This window comes from Pecten maximus, chromosome 1 (genome assembly GCF_902652985.1).
Source record: "Pecten maximus chromosome 1, xPecMax1.1, whole genome shotgun sequence".
In the NCBI taxonomy this organism is placed as follows: Eukaryota; Metazoa; Mollusca; class Bivalvia; order Pectinida; family Pectinidae; genus Pecten; species Pecten maximus.
This window is the reverse complement of record NC_047015.1, coordinates 55,358,639-55,381,997: the sequence shown is the minus strand read 5'-3', so window position 1 is coordinate 55,381,997 and position 23,359 is coordinate 55,358,639. Positions and strand designations below refer to the sequence as shown.

General features: G+C 35.6%; 1 protein-coding gene across 1 annotated transcript in view; it reads right to left on the bottom strand.

The window, feature by feature from the left end:
• The window catches only part of LOC117338457, a 158,843-nt gene that overhangs the window by 128,305 nt on the left and 7,179 nt on the right, over window positions 1-23,359 (bottom strand). Inside the window, exons 3-21 of the mRNA XM_033899813.1 lie at window positions 22,991-23,068; window positions 22,101-22,232; window positions 19,378-19,505; window positions 18,319-18,424; window positions 17,271-17,388; window positions 15,810-15,907; window positions 15,541-15,621; window positions 9,716-9,800; window positions 9,245-9,346; window positions 8,763-8,794; window positions 8,290-8,383; window positions 6,607-6,698; window positions 5,925-6,005; window positions 5,114-5,233; window positions 3,723-3,920; window positions 2,888-3,013; window positions 1,936-2,025; window positions 1,175-1,289; window positions 99-255 (exon numbers count right to left, since the gene is read on the bottom strand). Of these exons, the coding sequence (XP_033755704.1) occupies window positions 99-255; window positions 1,175-1,289; window positions 1,936-2,025; window positions 2,888-3,013; window positions 3,723-3,920; window positions 5,114-5,233; window positions 5,925-6,005; window positions 6,607-6,698; window positions 8,290-8,383; window positions 8,763-8,794; window positions 9,245-9,346; window positions 9,716-9,800; window positions 15,541-15,621; window positions 15,810-15,907; window positions 17,271-17,388; window positions 18,319-18,424; window positions 19,378-19,505; window positions 22,101-22,232; window positions 22,991-23,068 (2,033 nt within the window). The remainder of the gene's footprint in view (window positions 1-98; window positions 256-1,174; window positions 1,290-1,935; window positions 2,026-2,887; window positions 3,014-3,722; window positions 3,921-5,113; window positions 5,234-5,924; window positions 6,006-6,606; window positions 6,699-8,289; window positions 8,384-8,762; window positions 8,795-9,244; window positions 9,347-9,715; window positions 9,801-15,540; window positions 15,622-15,809; window positions 15,908-17,270; window positions 17,389-18,318; window positions 18,425-19,377; window positions 19,506-22,100; window positions 22,233-22,990; window positions 23,069-23,359) is intronic.

Sequence of the window (23,359 nt, the reverse complement as noted above, 5' to 3'; positions counted from 1 at the left end):
TTCTTTTGGACTTACAAGCTGTCAAAAAACTTACTCATAACCGGTGAGCTAATGACAACTAATTTCACTCTTAAGATATATTAATTGATAAAACTGACCACAGAGGAGTCGTGATGGCAGCGGTCAGCGAGGCAGTGGACGCTACCACACAGCAAGCCGGGAAAAAAAGGACTAGTATTACTGTTCCGCACGCCCCCTTCAGGACGTAATTCCAGAAACGGTTCACGTGACGTGTGAAGCTCTTTCCTAGGAAGCCTGCATACAAAGTAAAACACATTTATAAGTTAATTCATTTTAATGAGTAATTACATTTCTTTCAAAATTGTACTTCAAAAGAACTTTTTTTTTCATTTAGAAACTTTTTTGTATTTTCATTCCAAAAACGTCAATACATATTTAAAAACACAAGAATACAAGAAGACAAAGAAGTATTGTTTACATAAAGATTGTAAGATAATGAAATGTTTGGCCTTCAAAGGTTATAAGTAATAAATTGTCTCATTGTTGTAATGGTGAAAATCTCTAATCTGTAAGATATAATATTTGATATAATTTCTAACAGAGATAATTTCTGTGAAATTGAATGAAGTTCAAAATTACTTTTTAGTCAAGATTTTAATCCATAAAGTGAGCATGAGGAAGAAATGTCGGGGGGGGGGGAATGGTATAAAAGCCATGGATGATAAATAATGTGTTTTGTTTTAGACTAACATAAAACAAGCATAGAAATAAAAGAAATTGCTATTAGAGTCAAATATTGGTATGTAGTATTTCTAGATTTGTCTAGCATTATACACTATAAGATTAAGAATTTTAGACAAAGATAATGTCTATTTACCAAGAAAAATTCATGATAAGTTTAAAAGATAATCTGATTTCAGACAAAGAAAATGTCTTCTTTTATTATTTACCAAGAAAAATTCATGATAAGGTTAAAAGATAATCTGATTTCAGACAAAGAAAATGTCTTTTTTTTTATTTACCAAGAAAAATTCATGATAAGGTTAAAAGATAATCTGATTTCAGACAAAGACAATGTCTTATTTCTAGATTTATCTAGAATTAGACATGAGTTTAAGATAATGTCTTATTTTTAGATTTATCTGGCATTAAGACTGGAGACAGTTAAGATACATTTGGTGTCAGAAGTAGGACAATATCAGATGTCATTTACCTTGATCTGGGGTGTCCTCAAACTTTTTCCTTGATTCCCAGACATTTATCCAAAGCTGACTGAGACGAGAACAGAGAGTCTGCGTGATGGAGCGAGCATTGCGGTACAGCTTTCCCTGAAATGATCAAATATCATCACCTTACTAGCATTGTGGGAAAACGGAAATTACAGGAAAATAAATTAAGTTGAATTCATAGAATTTTTTTTTTAATTTTCCTGAATGGGAGGTGTAAAGATATCAAACACATATCAGGTGACACCAAGGCTACAGAATGTAATATGAAATTCAAAGTCTTTTACGTTACTTTTCGGGGCTTATTTCCTGTAAAAACAAGGCCTTTCATTGTTAACATTGTAAATAATACCAACAACAATGAAATGAAGAATTTTAAAAGATTATTTACTCCTTGCTGTTTTCTCTTTCTCAAAATGGAAAATTTCCGAAAGCATATTTAACCAAATAACTGTCGGACCTTCTACTGTTCCAATCTTTCACCAACAGTATTTTCACCTGTTAATTTTCTAAACGAGAATTCAGCATTTTACCAGGTAATTTCTAACAAAACTATCAAAATTAACATGAACCCATAGTTTAGAATGATGGTTAGTCCTATTCCAGGCTCATTTTGACACTTTGAAGACATTTTTGTTGAAATTTAAGGTCTTTCAGGGGTTTTTCACCATTTAGGGCTTCTTGTTATAGCCTTTCCATAGTCTGTCCGAACTCCGGATACCAACTTATTAGGAAATCATGTACTTACATTTTCCTGACTTAGCGTAGTGTCCGGTTTAAAAGGTTTGATGCCGAACAGAGCCCTCAAGCTTACGGGGCTGCACCACGGTATCACTACCTGTTAACAGAGAAATCATTGTACAGAGAAATGAACGCAAAACACAAACGCAAACGAAAAACGCTCGACGAAACGAAACGCAAACGCACCATGGACGCGTTTGAGGGAATGTTAAATGCTTCAGGGTCTGTAGTGTAGAGAAAAACCTCTCTGCTCTACATCTCATTGTTATATGGAGTCAGCCTTCCCTACCTCTCAACCTCTCAGTTTAACAAAGTCGGCATCAAAGCTTTTCATAATAATGGAAAACCAGAAACTAACAGCAATGATTTTTTAACCCCCTTTTGGGAGTGGGGTCTAGGCCCTTGAAATTGCGAAATTTAGCGTAGTTTAAGGGAATATTGGGAATTTTACTTTTTTTTTACTTCATAAAACTTAACAGGTAAGCAACACCAAAGTACAACAACAGGTAGTTTATCAAGCGACTGAGTTTTGTTTTGTTGCTCTTTATAAAAGTGAACAGAACAATTTGGTGACTGTTTTGATTCTTTTTATAAAACCATTCAAACAATTTTTTTTTCACATTTTCCAATTAGAAATTTTGGAAAAAAAAATTGAAAAAGTCATTTTTTAGTGTGAATGAGGTCAAATTTCAGTCCCGAGTGAAAAAAAAGACTTGACAGAATTACTACTACGTAAAAAGTGTATTGATTAACCATGTTAGGAACAACTAGAAAATCACTGCTCTTTCAAAATTCAATTCAAATCTTTCAGTAAAGGTCGTCTGGCAAATCTATTCTGAAATGTATTTTTAGAGTCAACCACTTAATTAATTAATCTGACAAGAATTTTTTTTTTTTTGTTTTCATTGTTTTTTGTTTTTTTATGTTCACACTTCAATCAATAAAGGGAAGTAACTCACCCCAAGAAGGAAAATGGCATTCCACGTCCAGGACCATGTACGATGAAGGTAGTTCCACCATCGCCAAAACGGGTAGCGCGAGGAGGTGACACGATGATGTAACTTCTCCACTGTGTAACTAACAGTCTGGAAATGTATGTAACATTCATGTGTACCAAACGTCGCTTTACATGAACATATGGTCACATGACATTAGGGTTGTTCCAAAATAAACAGTAGGGTAAGGCAGGTAGATAAACCCGACTTCATTTTCTATTATTATAATGGAATAGCCCTTAGAACTAATTTTAAAATGGATGGAAAGAAGTCCATCATTAGATTATTTTTTTTGACAAGTAAGAAAAAGTATTAATAGGATTACTCAATCATGACACTCATTGCCTTCAAAGTCATAATAAGAGGACAACAAATATCATCATCATCATCATCATCATCATCATTATCATCATCATCATCATCATCATCATCATCATCATCATCATCATCAAGAATTGAGCAAGACAAAGTTTATAAAATCTCAGAAATGAGATGAAAACAATTTTAAGATACTTTTATGTCACATAATTTAAAAAAAGAAAATGCATTTAGACGAAACATGGAGGACAAAATCAAACTGTGGCAGCCATTTTGATGCACTATTTTCAAATGATGAAGTAAGGTCATTGTCCATATTATGATGTCGCAATCGATTTCTGATTGACGTGTCCAATGAAAGCACTTGGTGGTATATTACACTAGTGACATTGATGAAAATATAAAAAATTCACTGGATAAACTGTCTGATTATGCCATTAATATTTTCTCCAATAATTAACAGGACCCAATGATAACCTACCCTCTCTCCCTCACTCAGCGTCAAGGAACGGTTTGGTGGACTTTCCTCGTCCAAGACCACAGTTGGAATTCTTTCCTGTTGATTTCCGACCTTCTTCATCACGATGTAGTTCTGTGGAAGCCAGATCCGTGTGGCAAACGTAAACTTCCTTCTGGGATGTCTCACTTTTCCCAGTTCCTTAATAAGGACTGCTTCTCTCTGAAAAAATTAACGAGATGTACATTCTATATTAATTAACACCTTTATCAATTTACAACACAATACAATTCAAAATACATCTCAAACAAAGGGTGATTATAATCACTTAAATACAAGAATAGGATCTTGTATATTTTTATACAACACCAAAAATTTCATTCTTTACACTATATTACCAACCTTCAAAAGTAGAGCTTTTCTTTTTATCTTTAAAATCTAAGATTAGTAAATTCTAAAATAATCAAATGGCATCCTGAAGAAACTCTATTACACTTTGTTTGTACATATGGTAAGTAACTTTTGATTTTATCATTTTCTCACTGGTTTGGGAAAATTGGTGAAATTAGTTTTCTCAGGAGTAAACTGCAAATTCGGGGAATTTGGCTTAAATATGAAGAAATAAATTCAACTGAAAATGAGGCCCATTAACGGTCCCAAAAATCCCCCAGAAAAAGCCCTGTACTATGCTGTTATTATGTTTTCCTGGGCCATCTGTTGGTGTTAATAAGATATTTTACCTGTCACTTGGAGGTTACTATTGTGAGATATTGACCTGACGTTTCTATTTTTAGAAACACAAAGTTAATATGACCACCTGTATATATCAACTCTCTGTCTACGGAAAATACAACAGAGAATATCGACATGTGAACAGAACCATTATTATAACTCGCAATAAATCAAAAACAAGAGGCCCAGAGGGCCTGTATCGCTCACCTGGTTGGATTTGACTTAATGTCAAATTACATGTTTAAAATAAATGTATGTTCATGTTCAATTTGTTAATAGCTTTATATAGTACCAGGTGAGCTAAAAACAAAATATGGATTAACACTGATACCCTGGACAAAGTGAGATTCGGACCAGGCGTTTCAGAAGAGTAAGAGTCTTTAGCTTAATCAACAACAGCCATATCAAACCAATATCTGTACGAGTCCTCCGAAAGATGATTATGGACAGATCTAATAAACATTAAACTTTCTAAATCAATGGATCTTAATATCCATATTATACCATTCATTGATGATAACAAAACTTATGATATTTTCAATAAACATATTTCAAACAGCCAATGCCTATTAAAAATATCCCAACTCCTGAAGACTTGACCCTGAGACAGAAAACAATAGGTAAGGTTTCAAAATGTCTGGAAAAAGAAATTTTGTGTAAATCGTAATTCTACAAAAGCTCACCTGCTTGAGGAAATTGAGGTCACGTTTGAGAAAGTAGACAGCTTGTTTGAGTCCTCCGTCCTCACAAATACTGATAGCCTCCTCATGGGCAGACCAGAGGTTTTGTTCCACAAACTCCGTCTGAAACAACATATAATTTTGTATCTAAGATTTTGTGTTAAGACTCAAAAATACTTCAAGTTATTCAATCATTTCAAGTAGGATTTTTATTGTTGGGGCCAAATTTTCACTTTGTACTATCAGGTTTTTTTGAGTTTTCCATATTCAAGTTTTCTGAGTTCCACTGTACTAATAATTCTAAATGGAAATCCAGCAATATCAAAGAATCTGAAATATACATATCAACTTTATTTCATATATCATGTACAAGACATTTATTCTTAGAAAATGTACTCACCATTAAAATAATTCATAAACAATATTTCTTTTTAAACTATTAGAGTGAATTTCTCACTTCTCTTTATATAACATGCATATAACAGGAATATTTGGTCGGTTTAGAGAGAGTTCGGTTTGGAGAAGTGGTCCTATTTCACAATTCACAGTCATTATTACCAAAAGGCCTTGGCTGTTTTTTGTTTATCAAAGTCAAAACGAGTTGTTTTTTATGACAGAAGAACGAACCAAGCGACCTGATTTTGCATTTTGGCAAAACTAAACCGACTTCCAAGACCTGTGTTAATATCTGCAAGTCCAATAGGATTCATATTGAAATATTACATATTTTGGAGACAGATGAGCCAGTTTGTCCCCTTAATGTGCTGAACAGCAAGGCTCGACTTAATACTGTGAAATATATGTATCTGTATACCTCAAAAGCTCGGATCTGTTCGTTCATCCATGGTTCGATCCGAGATTTCACCCTGTATCCAGACTTCAGGTGGGAAATAAGCTGTGAAAGCAAAATACCAACTCGGCTTCAGGCAAAAAATATACAAACTTGATTTAACATACATAAAAAACATGTTATTGTTGACTGTGCGAGGCCTGCTGACCAGGAGATAGGGTTTTGAATCATATAAACACAACTGTCAACAGTATTTTAAGTGAAGACCTAACCAGACAACTATTCATTTAGATTGATGATGCAGTCTACCTAGCTATTTAAAAGTGTAGCAGCATCCTTGGAAGTATCAAAATGCAATAATTTATATAAACACAACAATAGCTTATGGATATCTATCCAACTGAAGTTAATACTGGCAGACATGGAGACAGAAAGTTTTTTGTGATAAATAGATTATCATACTAGTGTCAACGTAATGTAAAATTGACTCCTTACTCCCTCAACATTTGTATATTTGTAACAAGTTCTACATCTGTATCAAATGAAATGACTACATCTGTATCAAATGAAATGACTACATCTGTATCAAATGAAATGACTACATCTGTATCAAATGAAATGACTACATCTGTATCAAATGAAATGACTACATTTGTATCAAATGAAATGACTACATCTGTATCAAATGAAATGAAACAGTTCTTACCTTTTCCTTATGTTTGAGCATTTTCACCTGGACATTGTTGACAGCTTTCTTCATAGCTATCACAGTCTTAGCTTGAGCCACCAGCAGTTTTCCTTCAAATAAAATAAGTTGTACTGACAGTATTAACCAAAATATTGAATTCATGATATTAAATTCAGTTACTTTTTAAACAAACCAGTCTCTGCTCCTCTTGTGAAAAAAGAATTTCAATTTCTTTCACAAAAACGAAACAACTAAACTAAAAACAAAAGAAATGAAAATCAATATGAATTTTTTTTCATAAAAAACTTCAGCCCCGGTCATTTCTTCCCCAGACCTCTTGATTATAAAATAATTAAACACACTATCAAATACGGCAATACTGTGTTGATTTTCAGCAGTATCACCAAGAGTAAATTCAGAATGTTCAAATTTTCTAAAAAGACGTTCAACGTATAACTCGCTCAACATCGTCAACAGTGTTGCCAGGTGATGCCTAGGTCTATAACAACTTCTAGACTCATAAGGAATTTTAAGTGAGTAGACACTTTCCAGCTGTTTCCTAGTATGGATAAATCAAACCTTCCCCCTTCCTTTTTAAGGGAGTAAGGGTTTAGAGACCCAGCTCAGCAGAAAAATATTTTTAGAGGGCATCTTACTGCGTTATGCTATTTGTAAGTCCCCAAGAATTCTGTTATCAAGCTAGCTCCAATCAGGTTCATGGACTCGACCAACAGTGTCACCTGCCAAGCTTATTATTTATGTAACTACCAATTTAATCAGGTCTAACTGAAGTCTAGTCAAGTGCCAAAGCTGTTATAATCCATCAACCTAATACAATAGAAATCAATAAAAGTTGTATTTAACCTACATATAATCTTTGTGTCTTTTGGTCATAAAACGTAGATTTATCCATTTTGTTTGTTTGTTTTTGTTTAACGTCCTATTAACAGCCAGAGTCATTTAAGGACATGCCAGGTTTGGAGGTGAAGGAAAGCCGAAGTACCCGGAGAAAAACCACCGGCCTACGGTCAGTACCTGGCAACTGCCCCACGTAGGTTTTGAACTCACAACCCAGTGGTGGAGGGCTAGTGTTAAAGTGTCGGGACACCTTAACCACTCGGACACCGCGGCCCCTGATTTATCCATACATAAAGGAAAGCGGCGAGACTCTATAGAAATTCAAACTTGTTTTGGGGTCCAAGACATTTTCTTTTAATGTATTTCAAATTAAAACTCACTATTTACCTCTATACAATCATTAATTTGATGGTAGGATGTATCGATATGTATAACAAACTCATGTGTTATCTTTAGACTGTTCAGAAGAGTGTGTGTAGGTAAGGAAAATGTTATCAAATACGCAAAAATTTAAGGGTTGTATTTTAATTATTGCTGCAGATTCCACACAAAAATCTTGAAAACAATATAATTTTGTTAAAACATGGTGGTTTAAAGCCCGAAGCATATACTGTAAATGTACTTAATTTGGTGCAATCAAATTTTAGCATGACCGAAAACACACCAATTAACGGTGTGATAAATTAGCACATCCGAATATTTTAGAAAACAATAAAAATTAAATGTCATTAGCACGATCATCAACTAGCGGAATGTTTTCAGGGCAAAAATTGGTAAAATAAGATCACCACTGAAATTTGTACATTTACAGTATATCTTGAGATATAGTCATACTATACTTACCTATACCCTGTTGTAAATTTTCCAGTTCCGTGTTGCTACATATTGCAGTAAATACGCGGTCTAGATACTCATCCATGATGGAAGCATTGACTCTCTACAGAACATAAAATAACGACAACAATTACTAACTTTGTATACATATGCTGGTGGTCCTCGGCAACTGTTTAGCTGTTAAATCAATCCTTAAATTTCGGTAAAACCTTGTTATACTGCCACCATTTGTCCAGTAAAACCTTTTTATACTGTCACTATTTGTACAATAAACTCTGTTATACTGCCAACATTTGTCCTCTATTTGTTGTACTGCCATAACTTATCAAAGCATTAATTTTTGGCATAATAAAGAGCTTGCAAAGAATTTTTTTTGTGAAAAAAAAATAAAAGGAAGACTTTGAAATAATTCAGAGATAAGAAATATCTTTAATAAGAGGGCATTTATGGCAGTTTTACCATACAATCAAACACATACATACCTTGGAGATTTCTCCATTTGTTAATCCTTTACCTTTAAAACAGAAGAAAGGTATATTTTACTGTATCAATGTAAATTTGAATCTCTCAAGGAATGAAGCCGCAAGAGCGCTGACAAACTTTGACATTACGTTCATATGAACAAGATGGACGGAGAAGAAATATTTAGTCCCCGCTCAGTTTCATAGGCCGGGGACTAATAAGATATTCTATGTGTTTCAGTATTATAAAATACTAAAAAAAAAAATTTTTCATTACCCTGACAAAAAAACCACAAAAAATAATTTTCAGATTTTTTCTCTCTCTTCCAATTTTTTCTGGAACTATTTGAAGACAATTTTACAGGAAAAATAATTAAAAACTTATTCAAACATGCTTATCCTATGTCAGACCTTGACTAATTAGCATAAGATATCAACAAAAGATTTGATTGGTCAGCCTTACAAAGCTACTGCATACATTGGTTATATCGTTTCTCTCATACCCTGTAACTCGCGAATCAGCTTCAGTCTATATTGCACGTGCCATCCCCTCGATCCTCGGTCAAGTATACTACTGAGGATCGGCAAGCAGTTGTTGATTAAGTCTACAAAATAAAATGTACATTTAATCAAATTTTTAATCTGGTGTTATTTAATTTGAAATTGTCAAATCTAGAGAAATATGTACATGTATGTCAAAAAACAAGAATGTATCTTCAAAAGCGAGTCTTTCATCATTAACTCTTAAAAGATTATGTGTCTGTTTATTTTTCTGGATGTGTTTTCATATATATATAAACGTATTAAAGATTAACATTATTCTTAAGTTAAAAAATAATTTCAACATTAAATAATATATTTTTGTTAAAACTATTAGTAACAATATCACACTCGTCAATTTCTCAACACAGGAATTTTAAAAAAATTTTCTTCACATAAGGAATTCTATAGCCAAAGATTAAGAAAAGACAAACCTTTGTTGAACAGCCGCAAGTCAATATCAAGGCCGCTTGGAGTCTGATAACAGTATGGTATAGGCGGAGGTCGGATGGGGGTACCCTAAATTAAAATCAAAAATACTATCTATAATATCCATTTATTTGTCAAACAATAGACTTAATATAATTTCAATTTGTTACAAGTTACGAAACAAGGGAGGACATTGTCAACAAGCATACTGAGTATTGCTTAAGAAATACATGTCCCATACCGGCCCCCCACTAAAAATAGTAACAGTGACCTTGACCCAAATACCCGAAAACCCGGAAACTCGAATTTGTCCAAGATATAAAGGTCCTTTATCATTGTATGAAGTTTGATTTAAAGCCCTCGAGGAATGAAGCTGCCAGTGTACTGACAAACTTAGTTTCACATTACATCATACATACAAGACTGATAGAAGGGAAACATATACTCCCCTCGGTTTCAACGGCAGGGGATTAATATCATATTATTTCGTTGAATAATTAGATTTTCATATAAAAACTAATTTGTCCATCTAAAGTTGTGAAATTTAAATAACCTAAGAGCCCTGGATTAGTAAATTTTATACCAAAACTTGTAAAAATGTTTTAATATGTAAAATGAAATTATAGACAGAAAAGAAAACAAGAGGCCCAGGGGCCTTAACGGTCATCTGACTCTAAATCAAAACCCTAATATTATTGTAGTATGCATTCTCTGTAGCAAGTATATAGTGGCACTGTTGGCCATGGTGGCCATCTTGGATTTCTGACGGACCCAATAAATACTAACACTTGGTCTGGACCATCTAAGGATAATTTCTGGTAAGTTAGAGCTGAATCCCACTGGTGGAATTTGAGAAGAAGTTTGAAATAGGTGTTGTTCAGGAAAACCATGATTGCGCAATCATGTTACAAAATGGCCGCCATTGCTGCCATGTCAAAGTTTTTACGAGACCGAAAAAATAACAAAACACTTTGTTGGCCCTCCTTCCTTAACATCCTCACCAATTTCAAGCTCAATGGCACCAGTGGAACTGAAGAAGAAGTTTAAAATGTGTTTTCAAGATGGCTGCCATGGTGGCCATCTTGGATTTCAGACCAATCTAAACAAGAGATCCCAGAGGGATCTTGGCGCCCACCATTGAATGATCTTCATAGGTTCCATGTCAGATTGATCTTTTCTCTACTTTTCCCTTCATTTTACTAATCTGTGCAAATTGAGACACCCCTCCAGTACTTTTCAAATAAGGGAATCCTAGCTATATAAGAAATTTGAGATTTAACGCTGGCTGTTTGTTTGCCAGGTTGTTTTCAGGACAGACTGGTCCAAAAATGCAACACAAGGGACCAAGGGGAACCTACTTATGAAATTTGAGAAAGATCCCTTCAGTACTTTCTCAGAAATAGTGATAACAAACATCAATTATCAAAATCCAAGTGGCTGCCTGTCAGCCATGTTGTTTTCAGATTGGTCTCAAAACGCAATAAGCATAACTAGGCACCAAGGCAAACTTACATATGAAATTTCAGAAAGATCCATTCAGTACTTTCTCAGAAATAGTGATAACAAACTTCAATTGTCAAAATCCAAGATGGCTGCCTGTCGGCCATGTTGTTTTCTGATTGATCTCAAAACGCAATATGCATAACAAGGCACCAAGGGAAAATTACATATGAAATTTCGGTAAGATCCATTCACTACATTCTCAGAAATAGCGATAACAAACTTCAATTGTCAAAATCCAAGATGGCTGCCTGTCGGCCATGTTGTTATCCGATTGGTCTCAAAACGCAACATGCATAACTAGGCACCAAGGGGAACCTGCATATGAAATTTGAGAAAGATCCCTTCAGTACTTTCTCAGAAATAGTGATAACAAACATCAATTGTCAAAATCCAAGATGGCTGCCTGTCAGCCATGTTGTTTTCTGATTGGTCTCAAAACGCAATATGCATAACTATGCACCAAGGGAAACCTACATAATAAATTTCAGAAAGATCCCCTATATACTTTCTCAGAAATAGTGATAACAAACTTCAATTGTAAAAATCCAAGATGGCTGCCTGTCGGCCATGTTGTTTTCTGATTGATCTCAAAACGCAATATGCATAACTATGCACCAAGGGAAACCTACATAATAAATTTCAGAAAGATCCCCTATATACTTTCTCAGAAATAGTGATAACAAACTTCAATTGTAAAAATCCAAGATGGCTGCCTGTCGGCCATGTTGTTTTCTGATTGATCTCAAAACGCAATATGCATAACTAGGCACCAAGGGAAAATTACATATGAAATTTCAGTAAGATCCATTCAGTACATTCTCAGAAATAGCGATAACAAACTTCAATTGTCAAAATCCAAGATGGCTGCCTGTCGGCCATGTTGTTATCTGATTGGTCTCAACACCAATATGCATAACTAGGCACCAAGGGAAAATTACATATGAAATTTCAGAAAGATCCCCTATATACTTTCTCAGAAATAGTGATAACAAACTTCAATTGTCAAAATCCAAGATGGCTGCCTGTCGGCCATGTTGTTTTCTTATTGGTCTCAAAACGCAATATGCATAACTAGCGCCAAGGGGAACCTACATATGAAATTTGAGAAAGATCCCTTCAGTCCTTTCTCAGAAATAGCGAAAACAAACCTCAATTGTCAAAATCCAAGATGGCTGCCTGTCGGCCATGTTGTTTTCTGATTGGTCTCAAAACGCAATATGCATAACTAGGCACCAAGGGAAACCTACATATGAAATTTCAGAAAGATCCCCTATATACTTTCTCAGAAATAGTGATAACAAACTTCAATTGTCAAAATCCAAGATGGCTGCCTGTCGGCCATGTTGTTTTCTTATTGGTCTCAAAACGCAATATGCATAACTAGGCACCAAGGGGAACCTACATATGAAATTTGAGAAAGATCCCTTCAGTACTTTCTCAGAAATAGCGATAACAAACTTCAATTGTCAAAATCCAAGATGGCTGCCTGTCGGCCATGTTGTTTTCTGATTGGTCTCAAAACGCAATATGCATAACTAGGCACCAAGGGGAACCTGCATATGAAATTTGAGAAAGATACCTTCAGTACTTTCTCAGAAATAGCGATAACAATCTTCAATTGTCAAAATCCAAGATGGCTGCCTGTCGGCCATGTTGTTTTCTGATTGGTCTCATCCCTTCAGTACTTTCTCAGAAATAGCGATAACAAGAATTGTTTACGGACGGAGGGACGGACGGACGGACGGACGGAGGGACGGACGGAGGGACGGACGGACGACGGACCACGGACGCAGGGCGATTTGAATAGCCCACCATCATCAGATGGTGGGCTAAAAATAACAACACTTGGTCGGGATCATATCAGGATCATTTCTGGCAAGTTTCAGCTCAATAGCACTGGTGGAACTTGAGAAGAAGTTTAAAATGTTTTTTTTAAGATGGCGGCTATGGCGGCCATCTTGGATTTCGGACCGACCCGAAAAAAAAAACCACTTGGTCGGGATCATATCAGGATAATTTCAGGCAAGTTTCAGCTCAATGGCACCAGTGGAACTTGAGAAGAAGTTTAAAATGTGTTTTTCAAGATGGCGGCTATGGCGGCCATCTTGGATTTCGGACCGACCCGAAAAATAACAACACTTGGTCGGGATCATTTCAGGATAATTTCAGGCAAGTTTCAGCTCAATGGCACCAGTGGAACTTGAGAAGAAGTTTAAAATGTGTTTTTCAAGATGGCGGCTATGGCGGCCATCTTGGATTTCGGACCGACCCGAAAAATAACAACACTTGGTCGGGATCATCTCAGGATCATTTCAGGCAAGTTTCAGCTCAATGGCACCAGTGGAACTTGAGAAGAAGTTTAAAATGTGTTTTTCAAGATGGCGGCTATGGCGCCATCTTGGATTTCGGACCGACCCGAAAAATAACAACACTTGGTCGGGATCATCTCAGGATCATTTCAGGCAAGTTTCAGCTCAATGGCACCAGTGGAACTTGAGAAGAAGTTTAAAATGTGTTTTTCAAGATGGCGGCTATGGCGGCCATCTTGGATTTCGGACCGACCCGAAAAATAACAACACTTGGTCGGGATCATCTCAGGATCATTTCAGGCAAGTTTCAGCTCAATGGCACCAGTGGAACTTGAGAAGAAGTTTAAAATGTGTTTTTCAAGATGGCGGCTATGGCGGCCATCTTGGATTTCGGACCGACCCGAAAAATAACAACACTTGGTCGGGATCATCTCAGGATCATTTCAGGCAAGTTTCAGCTCAATGGCACCAGTGGAACTTGAGAAGAAGTTTAAAATGTGTTTTTCAAGATGGCGGCTATGGCGGCCATCTTGGATTTCGGACCGACCCGAAAAATAACAACACTTGGTCGGGATCATCTCAGGATCATTTCAGGCAAGTTTCAGCTCAATGGCACCAGTGGAACTTGAGAAGAAGTTTAAAATGTGTTTTTCAAGATGGCGGCTATGGCGGCCATCTTGGATTTCGGACCGACCCGAAAAATAACAACACTTGGTCAGGACCATCTCAGGATCATTTCAGGCAATTTTTAGCTCAATAGCACTGGTGGAACTTGGGAAGAAGTTTAAAATGTGTTTTTCAAGATGGCGGCTATGGCTGCCATCTTGGATTTCGAATTGGCCCGAAAAATAACAACACTTGGTGGGGATCATCTCAGGATCATTTCTGGCAAGTTTCAGCTCAATGGCACCAGTGGAACTTGAGAAGAAGTTTAAAATGTGTTTTTCAAGATGGCGGCTATGGCGGCCATCTTGGATTTCGGACCGACCCGAAAAATAACAACACTTGGTCGGGATCATTTCAGGCAAGTTTCAGCTCAATGGCACCAGTGGAACTTGAGAAGAAGTTTAAAATGTGTTTTTCAAGATGGCGGCTATGGCGGCCATCTTGGATTTCGGACCGACCCGAAAAATAACAACACTTGGTCGGGATCATCTCAGGATCATTTCAGGCAAGTTTCAGCTCAATGGCACCAGTGGAACTTGAGAAGAAGTTTAAAATGTGTTTTTCAAGATGGCGGCTATGGCGGCCATCTTGGATTTCGGACCGACCCGAAAAATAACAACACTTGGTCGGGATCATCTCAGGATCATTTCAGGCAAGTTTCAGCTCAATGGCACCAGTGGAACTTGAGAAGAAGTTTAAAATGTGTTTTTCAAGATGGCGGCTATGGCGGCCATCTTGGATTTCGGACCGACCCGAAAAATAACAACACTTGGTCGGGATCATCTCAGGATTATTTCAGGCAAGTTTCAGCTCAATGGCACCAGTGGAACTTGAGAAGAAGTTTAAAATGTGTTTTTCAAAATGGCGGCTATGGCGGCCATCTTGGATTTCGGACTGACCCGAAAAATAACAACACTTGGTCAGGACCATCTCAGGATCATTTCAGGCAAGTTTCAGCTTAATCCCACTGGTGGAACTTGAGAAGAAGATTGAAATGTGAAAAGTTTACGCACGGCGGACGGCGCACGGCGCACGACGACGGACGAAGCATGATGACTATAGGTCATCCTGACCCTTCGGGTCAGATGACCTAAAAACAAACACAACAATTCAGCAAAGGAAGGTCTCTCATCGGTTGTTAAATTATATACCAAGAATGTACGGTAATAAAAGAATCTGGTGAACCCATACCTCCAAGTATGAAGCTCTAGTGACAAGTAGTGTGTAAGATAAAGCTTGGACAAGTTAGCTGAAGGACAGACAGAAGGACGGACGGACAGAACACAAAAATAGACGCATGTATCAGACTGTCAGTGCATTCACACTAATACATGACAACTATAAATACAGACCTTTGAGCTGTCAGCTTGTAGCTGTTCACATTTTTCCTTTACATAGGTACAAAATGTCTGAAAATCTTTCTTGCAATGAGGCTGAAAAAAACAGAAATACGACACTTAAAAAAAAAGATGACCAAATAAACAAAAAAATCTTACATTTGAAATTTAATTGTTCTGTATTTTACATAAACAAGTAAAATATTGAAAAATTTGTTCTTCTCAAATGATTTTTATTTTTAAATCATGCAAAGGGAGATAATTGTGTAATTAAAAGTTTATACCTTGATGTCCAGTTCTGCCACCAAGTACCTCATGTGTTCGTCTTGGATCTTACCATCTAGGTCACCGGAGGTTGTGGAGGGAACGCCAATCAGGATATCTAAAACGAGAAGCACGTACAAATCTCTTGTGTAATTTATCTAAAACGAGGAGCATGTACAAATCTCTTGTGTAATTGATCTAAAACGAGGAGCATGTACAAATCTCTAGTGTAATTTATCTAAAACGAGGAACATGTACAAATCTCTAGTGTAATTTATCTAAAACGAGGAACATGTACAAATCTCTAGTGTAATTTATCTAAAACGAGGAACATGTACAAATCTCTAGTGTAATTTATCTAAAACAGGGAGCATGTACAAATCTCTAGTGTAATTTATCTAAAAGGAGGAGCATGTACAAATCTCTTGTGTAATTTTTCTAAAACGAGGAACATGTACAAATCTCTAGTGTAATTGATCTAAAACGAGGAGCATGTACAAATCTCTAGTGTAATTTATCTAAAACGAGGAACATGTACAAATCTCTAGTGTAATTTATCTAAAACGAGGAACATGTACAAATCTCTAGTGTAATTTATCTAAAACGAGGAACATGTACAAATCTCTAGTGTAATTTATCTAAAACAGGGAGCATGTACAAATCTCTAGTGTAATTTATCTAAAAGGAGGAGCATGTACAAATCTCTTGTGTAATTTTTCTAAAACGAGGAACATGTACAAATCTCTTGTGTAATTTATATCTAAAACGAGGAACATGTACAATCTTTAGTGTAATTTATCTAAAACGAGGAATTATAATTATAATTAAGTGTAATTATATGGGTTAATGTAGAAATTCTGTAATCTGAATCCTTTTTGTTCTTCTAAATGATTTTCGCTGACACACATACGGTTACTTCTAACCATATTATATGAAATATTGTCAGTAATGTCTTAAATTTTTTTGGAATTATTATTATCACACTGACCAGATAGTGTCAAATTCTTTATAAACATACTTTATTATCATGGCCTGAAGTAGGAATGTATAACATCATACTGTAACACTTTTTAAGGTCTTAAATTATTTTATGAACTTTCATACTGGTTTTTTATCAAATCACAATCATAGAACCACCTGAACCTTCCTGTGTATAAATATATTTGGGTTTTAGATAATCTAGTTCCGAATGAAGTCATTTTTTTTTTCATGCAAGGACACAAAATCCAGTAATCTATTTGTCACATGAAAACTTTCCCAATATCCACCCTGATGACAGCTATTCAAAATTCCATTCTAAAACTTTGAACAAAATATTGCATCATAATAAATAATTTATGCAATTCAGGGTTTTCATGGACTCAAATCCTAAATGATTTTATCAATTTTGGGAGTTTTTCAAATTAAGGGGTCAAAATGAAGGATTTGGAGAGTCCGAGAAAACCCTGGAAGGGTCTACTATCTAACACTTGGGAACCTACCTAAGATCTTCATAAAGCCTAAACCTAGACCCCTGAAAGAGTTGGACACACTGAAGAAGTGCGAGACAAATCTGTTACGGGCGGTGATGATCAGCAGCCGCAACACTAAAGCCATATCCTGAAACATAGAAATACTGAAAATTTATATAACTGTACTGACATCCTGCGATCCGGCACGTTTTCTTTTGTCGCAAAATTATAACAGTAAGCACACATTATTATATTTGACCAATTGACTGAATCCTTCTTGTCGTCAGTAAACAAAATTTTGCTATCTAAACAAGTTATCCGTGGAAGCTCAGTTGGTTAGAGCTCATCCACGTAACCTCTGGTGAAGATCTAAGGTGCGAGGTGCCAGGTTCGCCACTCCCTTCGAATTCCAATGTCAGTATTGTTTCTCAGAAAGCTGAGGAACAGACTGGTCTGTGCTGCTGTGATTGTGTCCTCAGGAAATAAACTTTACCCTAATTGCTCTGGATGGCATACGACAGGCATCTGGTATGTTGTTCAGTGAGGTAGTCACCAACTACTACAAGGAGACTCTGCCTTGAAAAGACCCTGGCTGTTCACGTGGGCGATAAACCCAGAAAACAAATAAATCATCAAAGTTCTTATATTGTCAGTAAGGTAACATATTTCACTTATCAGGGGTGGATAAGTGCAGTAATATATGTTTTAGACAAACACAAAGGGAAACAGTTCAATTTTCAGCCAAGATCCAAGTAAATATATTCCTGCATTACTTCTTCCTGCCTTGCTAAAGCTTAATTAATTTTAGTCCTTCTGCAACAGGTGCAAAATTCACTATGGCTGTGAGCGTTACCACACAAGATAAAATCTGCTAACTCGAGGTGAAATCAACACTGGACAGATCTGGCAGGTACAAACATTCTACAAAGCAGTACAAATTCAGTTTTTACAGGTTAGCACTGGACTATGCCAAAAGACACAAATTTTCCTGCATTATTCTGTCTGGCAGATTAAAGTAATATTAAAGGCATGTAATGTTTAAATTCTTAGATGATCTACGACTTGGTGAGAGACCTACATTCAGCAGTGAGTCCTGTGCGGTCAGGGAACCTTTTTGTAACAGGCGGGTCAGTCTCCACTTGTGTACTTGTCCAGGGAAGTTGATACTGTCCACCTCAAATTGTCTGTAAACATTTAAACTTCAATTTTAAACCATGTACCACACCTATCGTCAAAAAAAGGCTTCTAAAATCTTCAGGGAGCCCTTAATCGATTCTTCCAGGGATTTTGATGTTGATTATGTCATGACATCATTCAATGATATTATGACATCATACAAATGTACCAATGGTAATTTTAGGTCAATATTTTTATCTTCTTTTTTTTTTAAATTACTTCTCAAGCACTGATAATGCAAAATTTGAATGAATAATTTCGCATCACATTCATGCATCTGAACGGCAAAGGCTTGTACCTGCGTATAGTGCGCAGTGGACTTTTTCACTTGTCAAATTTTGAAAAAAGTGTGCACTTCATGAGAATATTTACAATGAATAAAATAGCAAAATTTGCAAACAATACATTTCAATGATTTTCTAAAAAATGATACATCACAAAAATGACCCTTTGCAAGAATAACCTGATATACATTATTGTATATAAGATTACAAGGATTACACAGTTTAGTCTTTCCTTGAAAGATGAAATCATTACTGAGCAGATCAATGAATCGTTTGAACTAATATTCAATACCTGGTACCAGAGCTAGATTACATCTCTGTAAAACTACTACACACAGCAACAATTTTGTATTGGTACTCAAGTGGTTTCTATAAATAGTTTTGACTTACTTTGTTCCAATATGAAGACATGTTTTGATAAATTGATGTTATTTCTTTCAAAGTTCCACAATTCTGGTTACAATTTCAACCATGACAGCATGAATGCAATAAGCTATAATACCTATAACCACAATAACCAATGAATCGCTTTTACAAAATATTTAAGTATGCAATGTAGATAATTCACTATTGCAGTAACAAATTACCCATAATTCCAGACATCTTGTTGCTGTCTAAGTTTAACAAATTACCCATAATTCCAGATATCTTGTAGCTGTCTAAGTTTAACAAATTACCCATAATTCCAGACATCTTGTAGCTGTCTATCAGTTAGTTTCTTCAGTACGCCTGCCGAATTAATGGCCACCTGGTCTAGTTCATCAAATGTTGGCGCTTTGAACAAGTCATTAAAGTTGATCTTCCCCTGTAAATGTAAATGTAATTAACTTTGTCAACAGGAATTCTTTTTGTATATCAGTACCTTATTTCAAGGGTACTATATGGTGACGGTCTGATAGTGTTGTCGAGGGGTGGTATGTTGTAAATCATTTAGATTTCGCAAATACAGAGCAACCCGCTTATTTGCATAGCCCTTTTTCAATGACAAAATATGCAAATAACCGGAGTATTCGTATAGGCGGAGTTGGGTTTTGGCCCCTCTTATACACTATGTAGATCGTCAGGTAGGTACTCAAAACGGGCGCTATATGATTGTTTACGTTATTTGCATTAAAAATATAATTAAAAAAACATTATTTAAAATATAAGAGTAAATACGAAATAAATGGGTTGTTATTCTTTGTAAATGTACAAATATTTGCATATACTTCATCGTTTACTACTTGTCACTCCGAGTCTGTGGGTCCGATATCGGTCATACACGCGTGGGTTGGCACTACGATGTACAATGTGATGGTTTCAATTAACATTCATTATCGTCTCGAGATGCGTTTTGTTCCTGCTATGAGTATATTAGTTGTTTGATCATAGATGATGAACTGCTTAAGCAATAGACTGTCTTAAATGACCGTGAGATGTGTATTGTCGTTTGGGTTTGTTTTGGAAAATGGCGCACACACACAAAGAGTTGTCGTTCATTACACATATGCCCCCACAATGCAACGCGCCTAGTAAACAATCATGGCGATCGCAACCTGCCTCAGCGAGTGTTCAAGTGCACAGAACACAGGTTTGGATCGATGCTATAATAAATAAACAAATCTCATCAAAAGATGAGGCATATAAATATTTTATTCAGTAATTCTTCTTCACAATGCTACTGATATGGTCTGGATAATAACTAAATGTCGATATCGATGCATCGAACATAACCTGTTTTGACGAAGTGGGAACCAATGATAAGATAACGTTGTACATCGTGTCGAATCAATATGTAAGTTAAGACACTTTTCTTAAAACTTTTATTACGAGAAAATCACAAAAATACCCTAAAGTCAATTAAAAATTTTCGATTTTTTGGAATTTTTATATGCATATAAGCGGTAGTCGGTGTTTTAGTCGATGCAAATACACGGGATTAAAATACAAAGATAAAGAAGAAGAAAATCGGGACCTGAGAATTTTATGCAAATAAGCGGGATATTCAAATAACCGATATGCAAATAAGTGGGCTCCTCTGTACTTTATTTTTGCGAACTTCCTTCTTCAGACATATTCCAGAATACATGGTTCCATAAGCATTAATATAAAATTACTACAATTTCGCAAATGATGACCTATTAGAGTCCTGCTTTCTTGTAACACTCCTATATATCGGTTACCGATAACTTGTAACACTCCTATATATTGGTTACCGATAACTTGGCTGCCACCAAAAGGTGTTATTTTTAATGTTTGCGAAGGATTTGAATTTGTGATAGACTCTCATCACGTATTAACTCCAAAATGAATCCCACATGAAATTTAAGTAATTTTTGCTTACAGGAGCTACCCAAACCAAAGAAGGCATCATGGTTTGACAGTGTTCTCGAGGGATGGCACAGTTCCCAAGCCGAAGAAGACACTTTGGTCAGACAGTGTTGTCGAGGGATAGCATTGTAGAACTGGAGAAGGCACTGATTTTTTTTAAGTACACCACACATACATTTACTTTGCTAATTTCAACATTCAACTTAATATTTCACTATCTGAGAGCCAGTTGGTGTCTGCCATTTTTTCCTTCTGCATCAATTACAACAGTGATGTCACTTTAGATACACATTTAATTTCACATCATATTTGATAGTGCCTAGAAGAGCGGGCAGTGGCGTCTCATATATCCATTTTTGTAGCCAATAGGAAATCAGTATTCTGTCATGTGATGCACTAATTAATGATTTAAGGCTTTAGGTCTCACATTGGTTGAGCTCTCTTCATCCACTCAGTGATTTAACGTTTTGAGAATTTAACATGATATGACATCACATCTCTGTGTAACTAAAAAGTAGGTCAAGGTCTTTTATTTCAAGAAACTTGATAGCTTTCCATTCCAGCAGTCTATACTGGCCCAATATTATGACCATGGGCCTCTCAGTAATTTAAAATTAATCTTTTAAAGATTTTGATATAACTGACCCCTATGACCTTGAAAGTAGGTCAAGGTCATACATATCTGAATGAAGAGTTTCTCCAGAGTTACCAATCTACATTGATATCAAGTAAAAATACTTTATGATTAATTTTATAGTTACCACATGTGTGTAAATTGAAGTTAGATTAATTTCTGATAAAGAATCTTTAATTAAATTAAAATCTTGAGCATATATTTACCTAATCATCGTAAAGCGAGGGTCTATACGGGCAGAATAGAACACCTATACGGGACTAAATGGGTGTTTGGGGGTAAATAAATATCTCCTTTATCCATATATGTGAGATAGGTGATTTTCATTGGATTTGCACCAAAATCTTAGTGACACCGTTTGGTGTCAGAGAATTTCCACGTTTTCATATAGTAGTGCACTCTGGCCCTACACCAGACATGGTGTCAGGGTCAGAGGAAACTCAGACTAATATTTACCCTATGTTTGCTTTCTTTTTCCTCCTTTTCCCCTTCTGCAGAAGGTACAGCAGTTTCCTCAACTATTTCCGTAATAGACGAAGGCAGGATTATAGGAAAAGTCTTCCAGTGAAACAACATGCTTTCTGCCAACTGTGAAAAAAAACAAAATTGACTCATTCTTTCAAATTCTATTTTTGTATTATATCTATCACACAAGCAAGATGTAAATTAGTACAAAATATATCATACTTGAAAATACTTGAAAAATAAATGCACCACTTTATTGGTACATGTATTTTCCAGCCTCGATGGAATTTTTACCCTTTCAAACCCTCTCACAATGTAACTCTATAGCATTAATGAACTCTCATGTTACAGATATCATGTAAACAATTTGTTGACTGAGAAATGTATCTAAATCAATCAAAGTGCAGACAAAGTATGATGAGCAGATGAAAGGACAGACAGCTGGGAGAACACCATACATTGTATATTGCTAACAAAAATATTCAATAATTTTATAAATAATATAACAAAAAAGAAAAATTTAAAACTTGTTTCCTGCCTTGGTATTTATATATTTAAGTAATATATTACATGTCCATTTTTCTAAATTTGTAATAAACCTGTAAAAAAATTAAATGCTGAACAAATAATTTTTCAATTTTTCTTTTTGTGAGAAAGCTGGAAGTGTTTAAACTGAAATCACTATATCTACCTGCAAATAAGTCTGTGTCCATAATTATATGCCCACTTCCTTGTTTTTGCAGAATCATAAATTTTAAAATAGTGAGTCCTCCCCAAACTTGAATGCTAATTTTTTTACACTATCCACTAGGGAAGTGATTTGAGCATAAAAATGTGACTGCATGACAATTTAAATGAGAAACTTTAATTAAAGATCTCACCTCCTTGATTGATTTCATCACCTCTGCCATCTCATCTGGTACAGAGGAGGCATCGAACTGGAAGAACAGCGTTTCCTTCTGTGGGTGTGAAAACAATACATGATCAGCTGATGCACAAATAAAATCATACAAGCTAACAGACACATTCCATTTTAAATTTTCTTTCTATTCCAGATCTGAGAGATAATTGATATATACCTTAACTGATTAGACACACTTTAAGATATATTTGTCGGTTTGTGGAACTAAAATTGGTATTAATTGCTATAATGATTTTTTTTGTTTTTTTTTTAAGAATTTTTTTCTTCGGTTTTCAAATCAATATATACATGTATATAAACATACAAAAACTAAAAAGAATAGTTGTCC